The sequence below is a fragment of the Gastrolobium bilobum genome, unplaced genomic scaffold (assembly GCF_033153095.1).
Source record: "Gastrolobium bilobum isolate Gb01-03AN ecotype WA unplaced genomic scaffold, APGP_CSIRO_Gbil_v1 utg19171, whole genome shotgun sequence".
Lineage (NCBI taxonomy): Eukaryota > Viridiplantae > Streptophyta > Magnoliopsida > Fabales > Fabaceae > Gastrolobium > Gastrolobium bilobum.
The window spans coordinates 13028-26046 of NW_026897694.1; the positions used below are offsets into that span (position 1 = coordinate 13028).

Consider the following 13019-nt stretch of genomic DNA (forward strand, 5'->3'; position numbering starts at 1 on the left):
TTTTATCCTTGGTGCTGCTTGGTCAGCTCTCAGGTTCTTCACTTCATTCATGAGTGATGTCAGCTGGGCTTCCATGGCTGTTTGTTTATCAGTTTCTAGCATGCATGTCTTCCTCACTGGGCTCACTCTGTCTATTGGCCATTGGAGACATCTTTCAGCAGTCCCTTCTATGATTTCGTACCTTGATTCAAGTGTTCCTGTAAAGAAATATCCTCCTGCAGCAAAATCTAGGTGAGATTGAGAAGTATGGTCAAGTCCCTTATAAAAAGATTGTAACACTCCCTAACTCTCTACCTCATGGTTTGGACATTTTCTTATGATGTCCTTGTATCTCTCCCATGCTTCATAGAGATTTTCTCCATAAAACATTCTGAAGTTAGAGATTTCAGCTCTAACATCAGCTGTCGAGACATTGGGAGAAACCTCTCTATGAACTTGTTAGAGAGTTCTTCCCATGTGTGGATTGATCCAGGGGTGAGAGTTTTCATCCATGTTTTAGCTTTTAAGCTCAAGGAGTGAGGGAACAACCTCATTCTCATGCTCTCCTCTGTTACACCCTCAGCTTTAAAATTATCACAAATATCTTGGAATGTTGTGAGGTGTGTGTAAGGATCTTCTGCAGGGACTCCATTGAAGACCCCTGCTTCCCTAATCATGTGGAACATGATAGGTTTTAGTTTGAAATTTGGTGCTACTGGGGGAAGGATTACTCCCTTATTTGGTCTGTTCCTGAAAGGAGCAGCCAAAGTTCTGAAGTTCTGTTCAGGGGGAACCTCTTTATTGTTATTAATATGATCAACCATGTTTTCAGGAAATTCTTCCCTGAGGTTCCTTCTTCTCCTATGGAGTGTACGTTCTGGCTCAGGATCAAAGAGAAACTTAGGTACTTTAATGAAGTGGTCAGAGTCTGTTTCAAACTCTTCACTCATAAACCAATAGCACAAGGTATATATATGCACAACAGATTCAGTGATAAAGAGAAAAAAAATATAAAAGTAAAGCAAGATATATAGTATATGTGTTAGAAAAAAATGATAATAACAACAATTAGTGTTTCTATCCCCGGCAACGGCGCCAAAAACTTGTTGGGTGGTTTGCTGATGGGAAAAAAATATAAGTTCTGATAGGGGACGTTCCTCTGTTCTTGCAGAACACAGATTCGTCCCTTAGTTCCAACCCAAGTGCGCAAGTGCACGCATCAAGTAATAAAGGAAGTATTAATGCCCAAATTATCGTTCTCACGAGAATAGAGTGCTAATTATTGTTTTATCACTGTTTATAAAGAATGAAAATAAGAAGAAAAGTTAGTAAATGAGCTTTCTGGTCAAACGTTCCCTACTGTCTTGACAACGTTCCTCAGGAACAGTAGGTTCAATCTGATGGCAAATAGTTGCTCGCTGTGTTATGTATGTGAACCTAAATAACTATAAATAGAGACTCAGACCTCAGAGAAAAAGGAATCTTTGGCTGGAGAGAATTGAGGGAGCTCTTGGAGACTCACGTTGGAGATCAGGATTCCGACGGAGTTGAAGAACGAAGATCATTGATCCTTCATCTTCTTCATCTTCTTTTTCTTTATTGTTTTCATGAATACTTTTTATTTCTTTAATTTGTTTAAGCCAGCTATGTCTGGCTAGTTTGTTTTTGTAGTTGGGATCACAGACCCAATGTGAATCCTTTATAATTTCTGTATTGATATTTTTATAAGTTAATTAGTTAGTTTGTTTTATTCTACCTAGTTTAATTTTTCATATCCTGTTTAGAACTGATCACTCTAAATTATAGGGCTTTGAGGGTTAGGACTCACAATAGACATATTAGGGTTTTAGTCTGGACAATGGTAGAATAACAATTTGTGTATGATCTAGACATAGGCTTACATAAATTTCAGACTTATAATTCATTTGCTTAATGCTTAATTCAAGAGGGAAACTAAGACATTAGGATTCTAATTGGATTAAAGGGTTGAAATCACTAAGACATTAGGGTTCAACTACTTTATAGGGAAATAATGAATTGTCTGAACAAACAAATTAATTAATTATAAAATACAATATAGGAATATAAAGGAGGATCGGAGGTGAAGTGCATCCTGACTACATCCTTTTTATAAATTTTTCATCAATACTTTCTCGCGTTCTTGATCTTTTCTTGCATGCGTTAGAAATTAATTGTTTTAAAATATTATTTTATTTTAAATTCTGTTTTTAAATTTCAAAATCAATTATCTTCACAATTCAAACCAATTTTATTTTCCAATTTAAGCGGAATAGTTAAACTAGTAATTGGTGCATTAATCCTCGTGGGAACGATACTCTACTTATCACTTTATTACTTGAAACGAACGGTATACTTGCCCATTTCGCAACAAGTTTTTGGCACCGTTGCCAGGGATTAATTACGCCAATATTATTTTTAATTTTCAATCTTTAAGATTGGACTTTTATTTTATTTTATTTACTTATTGATTTTTTTTATTCTTTTTTTTTAATTTTTTTATTAATTTTTTAAAAAAATATTATTGAAAAAAATTATTTATTTTATTTTTTTCTAATTGATTTCTCTCTTTTATGCGAGGTAAAGCTAACAGCGAACCTTTACAGTTTGATCTAGAAATCGAAAAGACTGCAAAGAAGAACCGGAAGCTAACCAAACTAAAGAAGCAAGAGGAATCCTCGAGTTCAGAGCAAAAAGCCGAACCCGAGATGGCAGCTAATAATCTACCACCTCCGGAGGAGGAATTGATGGAGTCAATCTTGGCTCCACAGTTCACGAGGCCAAATTCTAGCATCATTAGACCACCAATCAACGCCAATAATTTTGATATCCAGCCAGCACTGATAACCCTGGTGGAGAAAAACCCATTTGGCGGAGAAGACTATGAAGACCCCCTTGATTTCATAGATAGATTTCTGAGAATCTGTGACACTACCAAGCATAACGGGGTGTCAGATGATGCAATTAGACTCCGACTTTTCCCTTTTGCTGTAACAGGGAAAGCTCTCAGATGGTTGGATAGACAAGCCCCCAACAACATCAGAACGTGGGATGAGCTGGCAGCCAAATTCTTCGCAGAGCACTTCTCGAGGGAGAAATACAACAAGTTGGTGAATGAAATCACCAACTTCACTCAACAACTAGGAGAAACTCTATATGCAGCTTGGACCAGATTCCAAGAACTGATCAGAAGGTTCCCCGCGTATGATCTGCCAGACGGAAAGAAGGTCAGAGTCTTCTATAATGGAATGACACCAGACTCCAGAATGGTTGTCAATGGTGCAGCCGGTGGGACCATAGCAAGGAAGACAACAGCTCAAAATTTAGAGTTGATCAACTTCATGGCAAGAGATGATAACACATCAATAACAGTTCAACCAGTTCAACCAAGAAGGGGAATCCTTCAGTTGGTAAACGATGATGCATCACTTGCAGGACAAAAGCTCCTATCTCAACAGATAGCTAGTCTGAATGCAAAGTTGGACAAGTTGCAACTCTCTACAGCTCAAGTTGACTTGGTCAACTGTGAGTATTGCCAAGGTGAGCATGATACTAATGTTTGCCCAACATTGGTAGGAACATATGCTTTACAAGTGAATGGAATCTGGTATGAACCAAGACCACAGCAGAATTTCCAGAGAAATTAGAACAATGCTCCAGGAAACAACTTCCAAAGGAGATTTCTAGGGGGGGTTTAGATTACAAATCCGACCAATATTTACAACCTCCTCCAATTTCACTAACTCCAACATATGAGCTAGAAAAAGCACTGATACAGTTGACAAAGACAACTGAAGCGTTCATGAACGAGACCATGACTCATCATAAAAATCAAGATGCTTTAATCCGAAATCTTGAGACTCAGATTGGACAGTTGGCCAAGCAATTGAATGAAAGAGCTCCGGGAACATTCCCCAGTGACACCATAATCAACTCAAGGAAGCACTATAATGCCATCACCACTAAAAGCGAGGATCTAGAGAAAGATGAAGTTGAAGCTTCTACAGGCAATGATAAGCACACCAAAGTAGGCAAAGAAGAAGCAAAGGAGCAACCTCCTGTAGTTCAGAAGAAGCAATGAGATTTCTCACGTTTTGAGAACCCTCCATATCCCATGGGTAGCAAACAACATGAGCAAAGGAAGCAAATTTCTAAATTTTTAGATATTTTTAAGAAATTACAAGTTAACATTCCTTTTGCAGAAACTCGACAAAATGCCGTCGTATGCAAAGTTCCTGAAGGAGACATTGTCTAAGAAGCGGAAGCTCACAGAGGACGAACCTGTCACGCTTACAGAGGAGTGCAGTGTAATCTTACAGAAAAACTTGCCTCCAAAGTTGAAAGATCCTGGGAGCTTCAGTATTCCATGCACCATCGGCAAGACAACCATAGAGAAAGTCTTATGCGATCTTGGTGCCAGCATAAATGTGATGCCCCTCACCCTGATGAAAAAGCTGGGAATTGATGAAGTAAAGCCAACGAGGATGAATGTTCAACTAGCCGACCGCTTAACAAAGCAAGCACATGGTATTGTGGAAAATGTGCTCGTCAAGGTAAACAAATTTCTAATTCCTGTTGATTTTGTTATTCTTGACATTGATGAAGATGCCAGTGTGCCTATAATATTCGGGAGGCCATTCCTAGCAACCTCAGGAGCGCTAATCAATGTACTTAAGGTAGAGTTAATAATGCGCGTGGATGGAAAGCAAGCAACATTCAAGGTACTTACAAATGAAGCTCTATTGCCTGCATCTCAACCTAAAAACCAAATTAACTACATTGTGGAGAAAAAGGTTGAGGAAAGGAACAAGAAGGAAAGACACAATACTGGATCAAGAAGAATGCGTCGGCAATGCTAACATGCTTTCAACCACCGTAATCACAGGGGGTACGTCAGGCTCGTGACGTTAAACAAGCGCTAATTGGAAGGCAACCTAATAGTAGTTTTTATGTTTTTATTCTATTTACTTTATTTTCTTAGTTAGTTCAATTTTAACAAGTCAAGTAATTGGTGACCATATGGAAAAATTTTAAATCTGGGAATTGGCGCTAGCAGCGCCAACTTGGCGCTAGTAGCACCACAAGACCAAAAGATACAGTGAGATTCGCGCTGACAGCGCCAGAAACCCACGAAAGAAGTGCGCCAACAGCGTGAGATCCACGCTCTCAGCGCCACAAGTCCAAAAGTTCCAGTGAGATCCGCGCTCACAGCGTGAAATCCACGCTATCAGCGCCAATGTTCTCACCTTTTACCTTGACTTTAGTGTTTTCTTTTTCCTATTTTTAGATTATGGTTTGATTATGTCTCCCTTTTAATATATTTCACTTTTATGATTATTCTGTTTGATGTTTAACAAGTCTGCGAGTGTTCCACCTGTGCAGAAGTAGCTTCACTCGACTAGTTTAGTTTGTTGCTGAGGACAACAATGTTCTAAATCTGAGAATTGGCCGCATGCTGCTGTATACGAGACCTGCTAACTGCGGAACTACACAACAGAAAGGACTTCTAACAGAAATTTTTCGTAAAAAGGGGAGATATTTTTAACCTTCAATTTTTTTATTATTTGCTGTTTTAATTCAATGCATTTCATTCAAATTTTCAATTTTTTTAGAAAAATTAAAAAAATACAAAAATAGTGAATTCCTAAACAAGCGTTCCTAGATTTTGCAGAGCTTACTCAGGAAGTAATTAGATTGAATTATAAGAAGCATGATATTTGTGGAGTATTCAATTATTTTTATAATCTGAGAATGACAACTGCTCGTTTGTATAATTGTTTTAATTAAAACTCTTAGATAATGCTTGATGTGAAATTTTGAAATTAGATTCTAATTTGAATCACAACTGTGAGGATTTGAGCCTAAACAGAAATATTTTTCAGAGAGGCCTCACTGTAGTAATTTTCTAGAACTTGAACTGTTTCTCTGGCTTGCATGCATTACTGACATGATAAAGGCATATGTATTCTTGTTAACTTAGAGCCAAACAGCCTACCTAAAAGAATTTTCCATTGTTAGCCCTTTTGAGCCTTAGACCAATTTATCCAAAAACCTGATGAAAATTACTTAACCATTTCTCCATTGACACACCTTGAAAGAGATTGAAATGTTGATCAAAGAAAAAAGTCAAGGTACTTCTCAAAAGAAAAGTTAAGTAAGTTGAAAAAGGAAATAGAAGAAGGGTCTGCAAAATACTGCAAAGAAAAAAAAAATTATTAAAAAGAAAAAAAGAAATTTGCAGCTCAAAAGAGAAAAGAAAGAAATTATCACAAATATCTTGGAATGTTGTGAGGTGTGTGTAAGGATCTTCTGCAGGGACTCCATTGAAGACCCCTGCTTCCCTAATCATGTGGAACATGATAGGTTTTAGTTTGAAATTTGGTGCTACTGGGGGAAGGATTACTCCCTTATTTGGTCTGTTCCTGAAAGGAGCAGCCAAAGTTCTGAAGTTCTGTTCAGGGGGAACCTCTTCATTGTTATTAATATGATCAACCATGTTTTCAGGAAATTCTTCCCTGAGGTTCCTTCTTCTCCTATGGAGTGTACGTTCTGGCTCAGGATCAAAGAGAAACTTAGGTACTTTAATGAAGTGGTCAGAGTCTGTTTCAAACTCTTTACTCATAAACCAATAGCACAAGGTATATATATGCACAACAGATTCAGTGATAAAGAGAAAAAAAATATAAAAGTAAAGCAAGATATATAGTATATGTGTTAGAAAAAAATGATAATAACAACAATTAGTGTTTCTATCCCCGGCAACGGCGCCAAAAACTTGTTGGGTGGTTTGCTGATGGGAAAAAAATATAAGTTCTGATAGGGGACGTTCCTCTGTTCTTGCAGAACACAGATTCGTCCCTTAGTTCCAACCCAAGTGCGCAAGTGCACGCATCAAGTAATAAAGGAAGTATTAATGCCCAAATTATCGTTCTCACGAGAATAGAGTGCTAATTATTGTTTTATCACTGTTTATAAAGAATGAAAATAAGAAGAAAAGTTAGTAAATGAGCTGTCTGGTCAAACGTTCCCTACTGTCTTGACAACGTTCCTCAGGAACAGTAGGTTCAATCTGATGGCAAACAGTTGCTCGCTGCGTTATGTATGTGAACCTAAATAACTATAAATAGAGACTCAGACCTCAGAGAAAAATGAATCTTTGGCTGAAGAGAATTGAGGGAGCTCTTGGAGACTCATGCTGGAGATCAGGATTCCGACGAAGTTGAAGAACGAAGATCATTGATCCTTCATCTTCTTTTTCTTTATTGTTTTCATGAATACTTTTTATTTCTTTAATTTATTTAAGTCAGCTATGTCTGACTAGTTTGTTTTTGTAGTTGGGATCACGAACCCAATATGAATCCTTTATAATTTCTGTATTGATATTTTATAAGTTAATTAGTTAGTTTGTTTTATTCTACCTGGTTTAATTTTTCATATCCTGTTTAGAACTGATCACTCTAAATTACAGAGCTTTGAGGGTTAGGACTCACAATAGACATATTGGGGTTTTAGTCTGGACAAGGGTAGAATAACAATTTGTGTATGATCTAAACATAGGCTTACATAAATTGCAGACGTATAATTCATTTGCTTAATGCTTAATTCAAGAGGGATTACTAAGACATTAGGATTCTAATTGGATTAAAGGGTTGAAATCACTAAGACATTAGGGTTCAACTATTTTATAGGAAAATAATGAATTATCTGAGCAAATGAATTAATTAATTATAAAATACAATATAGGAATATAAGGGAGGATCGGAGGTGAAGTGCATCCTGGCTACATCCTTTTATAAATTTTTCATCAATACTTTCTCGTGTTCTTGATCTTTTCTTGCATGCGTTAGAAATTAATTGTTTTTAAATTCTGTTTTTAAATATTATTTTATTTTAAATTATGTTTTTAAATTTCAAAATCAATTATCTTCACAATTCAAACCAATTTTATTTTCCAACTTAAGCGGAATAGTTAAACTAGTACTTGGTGCATTAATCCTCGTGGGAACGATACTCTACTTATCACTTTATTACTTGAAACGAACGGTATACTTGCCGATTTCGCAACATTAGGTGTGTGTATGTGTGACTCAATGTAAATGGGCAGAATAACGATACATAAGATACCTTCTTGGTGTGCCCAGGGGGCTTATTTATAGGGGAAGGTGATGTGAACCTTGTGTGGGTTGGTGAGGAGGGAGTTAACCCTCCTCGGGATCTGCTAGGGTGGCAGACGCTGCTGGGCGTGGCAAGCGCTGCTATGATAGCAGCGATGCGCTCCTATGCCTGGCGATGTCAGCGTGTGACAAAGGGCAGTTTCCTCTTATGGTATCTGGGGCGGTCACCTTAGGGGGTTAGGGTCCCAAGACGGGACATTTTGGTGTTTTCCCTAGGGAGTGTCGTTGCGTTGGGGGTTGGGGGGCTGACAGCTGGTAAGGCTGACGTGGATAGGGGAATGAGATTGGACTTGGACCTTTGGGCTGCTGTATTGCTGGGCCATCCGGAACATTATGGGCAATTAATATGGGGTTTATAAGGCGTTGGAAACTCCCACCCTTGAGCTAAGTTTTGAGGTAGTGCACCTCAAGATTCTTATCATGAATATGAATAATAATAATAATAATAATAATACTTGAACGAAGATTAGGGGTCAGCACTAACCATCAGTTCAGTGAACTTGTTCCATGATGAAAGATAGGATTTTTTTCCTTTCTATTAATAGGGCATAGACACTAAAGACTTGGTCAAATTTCATACTATATTATTATACATGATGGGGAAAAAAATACCTAGATGAATTAATGGGAAGAGTGACAAAAATTCCTATACAGTTTCATATTTACACAAAAGAATAATTGAATTGGGCATCGTATTCACTCATGACATACGAATAATTGGTATCACTGATCTTCCTCTGACCAACATGGAGGATTCTGATCTTGACTTGTGCTCAACTCCTTGAGGCATGCTTCTTGTTTCAACTTTCGCCTGATATTTTTGTGACTGGTGTTGACACTCTAGTCTCAACCAAGGTCCAGTGGTGGTTCTAGGAGCAAAGGATGATTTAGAGCGGCAATCACTTGTTGGGGACAAGTTAGCTTGTTCCAAAGCCAGGTACTGAAGCTTGCAAGGGTAGTCCCTCACAAAGCCAATACGAGGTCCAGCTCCAGTTGTCCATTTGCAAGACAACTGCTTCCCCAATTGGTATGATTTCATTTCTTTATGTGAGATAAGCTTTTTAAGTATCGACTCTTCCGGAATAGTTTCTACATCACTGACATCATGTTTTTCATCAGAAATATTTTGCTTTGGAAACGTGTGATCTAGCTCTGATGCTAAAGCTTGTGCTGTTTCTTGACCACCTGTAGGAGAATCCATTTGGAAACTCTCATTGCTCTGCTTTGCACATGCTTTCTCATTATCTAGTCCTTGAATCATTTGATTCCTCTTTGGTATTTCAAGATTGGTCAGTTCTCTTCCAAAAATCTGGAATTGCCTTATCTTAGGTGCCACCAGTGCAGATACTGAAGCGTTCTCAGTTTCCATCAAATTGGCCTTCTCTTCAACACTGATCTCTTCCGCATCCAAGTCACTCATATTCTCAGTTAAGTCCTCTTCATATGAGTGGCTTCTAAGATGACCTCTGTTTTTCGATGAACACAAGTCATCCTCCTCCTCCTCAACTGGAGTCATCTGCACATAACAAAGAGAATTTCCTCAGAATAAGTTCTCGGGTCTTTTAAACATATCTAAAGCTGTACAAAGAATGCAAAGCCTTAAACTTCTGATACCTTGACATCAGAAAGGTCCACATTGTTATCCTGAAGGAATAAAATAAATTCCTTAAAATTCTCTGCTGTGGGACGATAATGGCCACTGTGAGGCCAAACTGACTGTAGAAAATAAACAACAAAATCATTTTTAATTAATCAAATATTAGCCACTTATGGCAATAGGAATCCAGCAACATAATAATAAATTTATGAGCCTTCTGCCAGATTTATACCTTCAACATACCATATTCAACTACTAGTCTCCCAGCGCAAGATGTGGCTCCTCCAGCCAAAAAGCTAGAATGCTGAAATGAACCTTTCTTTTTCCTGCCAACATACAAGGTCTTAGATGTGCTAAGGACAAAAATCCACTTAGCATGAGCACCTTCTCCTGTAGTGTGAAGCAGCTCTCCTGATTGCTTGTAGAAGAACCTTCCGTCCACCACAACAACTTCATAAGACAACCTTTCCATCTGGGAGAAAGAAGAATGAAAATAGTGAATTAAAATTTAAATCAAAATAGCTCAAGTAAATTCGTTTAAGAAGAGGATGTTCGTTCACATAAAAGGGAGGAAACCTTACCGGACCTAGATATTTAATACACTGCTGTTGGAGTTTAGATCGAGGGCACTTCTCTAGATTTACTTCCTTTCCTTCTCCTATATCTAGCCTGAAATTTCAAAGGATAAGCTTAATTTCAACCCTGGTGATTTAGGATCTTTATAAAACAGTAGCCTAAATTGTAACCCAGAAATATATTAGACAAAGAATATTACCAATAGAAAAAGGGCTCTCTGCTCTGACACTTGAGCCATCTATCATAATAAAAGTGTAGATTATGTCCATACCGATGGCGTGGATCAATCTGTTTTATGCACATTAAAAGCATTTCAGTAAATAATGGTTGATGAATGAACAACATTACAATTTACAAGTACATAAAGAATTAGTATGATCAAGTGTTTGACTCACTGCTTCAAGCCAGTGCTGCAAAGCAAGTTTTTGAGCTTTATCATCTTTTGATAAACCTTTACCAACCTGCAATGACAAAATGATGCTTAAATTCATTTTCTTATAGCTTGAAAATTAAAATTTTGGGAGAGAACTTTATTGAAGGCATTAACCAGGAACCAGGACCACTCCAAAAGAAATTATATATAAAAAAAAAAAAAAAAAAACCTCCAAAGCAGCATAATGTTAAAAAGTACCTTGGCAGCTCTGGTTCTAGCTCTAGACCAACGTGAAATGGCAGATTCATGTTTCTCAATGTCAAAGAAAGATATAGAGCTGCGCTTGAGTTCAGCAAAATCCAAGAGCTTCCACCTGTTGTTAAAACAAAAGATCAAATTAAAACATGTAAAAAACACATGAAGATTTTGCAAAAAGGACAGAGTTTCTAGTTGCTGGTACCAGCTTTGTTCAACAAGAATTGCACAATCTGCTAGTTTTCTTCTTGTACGAAAGCTTTTGTATACTTTCTGCAATTTAAGTGCAGCCGTGTGTTTGTGGTTGTTTAGATCCAAAAGTGCTGATTGGATCTTTTCCATTTGACACTCTGATCGAAGAGACTGATCATCTATCCCTTTGATCTTTTTGTTAATCCTTGACACAGTCATGTGTTTCTCTTTGTCAAAAGCCAGAGTCTTACTTGAGATTATGTTCTCCATATCTTTTCTTTTGAAGCCCACACATGCCTCGATTGTCATCTTTCCAGAACCTAGAGATTTCAGAATTGTGGGTTCTAAATCTTCATTTTTGAAACTGACTGAAAGCATTGGAGTTTTGATTTCATCATTGCCAAAGTTTATGGATTTTTCAATCAATAAGTCCAAGCCATCTTCCACATGACTGCACTTAGCAAATGGACATGAAAAAGAAATTCCCATATAACAACAAAACCAATCTGTAGAAACTTATGCAGTCCGAGGTCCTGAAAATTGCAAAGAAGTCAGCATATCGTATCAGATGCTACATTTTTTACATTATTAAAAAGGATTGCAAATAAACCGAATAATCTGACAAACAAGTTAAAAAACATTGACCGAAACATGAATATCAAAAAAAAAAAGAAAAAGAAAAGAGATGAAAAAACCAACGAAGGGAAAAGAATAAAATAGCCAATGCATACTTGTTTCGCTATGTGGTTTTAGATAGCCAGCAGTGCACGTGAAGAGCTAGCGTTCAAACATACAGTATTCAATATGTATAAATAAAAATCATCTTCGTTGATGCATCAATAAATGGAAAGGATCAAAACAAAGAGCAAAGTACCTAAAGGTTGAAGAAGCCAGCAATCAGGTAGGAGATAAGAATGGTTATGGTGCAGTAGTGCACTAAAGGAAAAAGTACTGAGGAAAACTCAACTAGCTTTTCTTGTTCGCACTTATAACTCAAGTTATCAGCTATCTTCTTCATTTTCATACATATATATAGCATGATGGAAGGAAGGTGAAGAAAGCGAAATAGACTTTGACAAAGACACGGATTCTTTTTTCCAACCACATGGAGTGGACCGTTCCTAACAACACGCAGGTTCGGCTTGTCATTTAATTTTTTTTAAAATTTATAACAATCCCCAATTTTATACAAAATTTGGGGTTCAATTTTCTATCCTTTAAAATCTAAAGTCAATTACAAATCGAGCATCGAATTTATTCGTTGAATCTATGTGCCTGGTTCAATTGAATCAATTCTTTACCTCAGTCTCCTTAGTCCTTATAATCAACATGTTTCATTGTGATTGTTAGAAATGAAATATATAATTTTTTTTATTTTTCTTATAATAAATAGTATTTGTAGAACTAACAAAGCATTAAAAAAAATCAACATTAACAACAGTTATAGAAATGAAAAGACGAATTGAATTGTGATTCAGGATTATTTACTTTAGAGTGTAATTTGGGTAAGTTTTTTTAAAAACATTCACTCCTAAAACGACGTCGTTTTGGGTGGAAAGATTAAAAAATTAGAATGAGAAAGACTATTACAACCCTGAAATAAATTATAATTACAAAAATATTATGATTTTCACCTCAAAACGACGTCGTTTTGAGATCAATGTAGATAACTTATCTACATTGATCGCAGAAAAAGCGAACTCGTATATATATATATATATATGGAAAAATATTTCTTCGGCTAGTTGAGAAGAGTTTATCTCTAGTCACCCCAAAACTACGTCGTTTTGTTTATTTATTTCCTTATATTAATTGATTCACTTTTGAATGGTTATGATTATCATTTTCTCTCTCT

General features: G+C 36.8%; 1 protein-coding gene and 1 non-coding gene across 2 annotated transcripts; one reads left to right on the forward strand and one right to left on the reverse strand.

Moving 5' to 3' along the window:
- Positions 1-292: 292 nt before the first annotated feature.
- Positions 293-399, forward strand: LOC133309370 (small nucleolar RNA R71). Its single transcript, XR_009751310.1, has one exon. It is a non-coding gene; the product is annotated as a small nucleolar RNA R71 (small nucleolar RNA).
- Positions 400-8776: 8377 nt separating this feature from the next.
- LOC133309367 (IQ domain-containing protein IQM2-like) lies at positions 8777-12153 on the reverse strand. Its single transcript, XM_061510132.1, has 9 exons — positions 12039-12153; positions 11178-11697; positions 10976-11090; positions 10740-10805; positions 10544-10632; positions 10350-10437; positions 10001-10240; positions 9786-9887; positions 8777-9687 (listed from the first exon to the last, which is right to left on the reverse strand). The coding sequence occupies exons 2-9, from the start codon at positions 11651-11653 to the stop codon at positions 8872-8874; spliced, it is 1992 nt and encodes a 663-aa protein (XP_061366116.1). The 5' UTR covers positions 11654-11697; positions 12039-12153; the 3' UTR covers positions 8777-8871.
- Positions 12154-13019: the final 866 nt, after the last annotated feature.

Coding starts and splice junctions, on each gene's coding strand:
- LOC133309367 (XM_061510132.1), bottom strand. CDS start 11,653: ATGGGAATTTCTTTTTCATGTCCATTTGCTAAGTGCAGTCATGTGGAA. Junction 10,806..10,975: donor CTAGAACCAGAGCTGCCAAG/GTACTTTTTAAC, acceptor TTGTCATTGCAG/GTTGGTAAAGGTTTATCAAA. Junction 10,633..10,739: donor TGCAGCACTGGCTTGAAGCA/GTGAGTCAAACA, acceptor TGCATAAAACAG/ATTGATCCACGCCATCGGTA.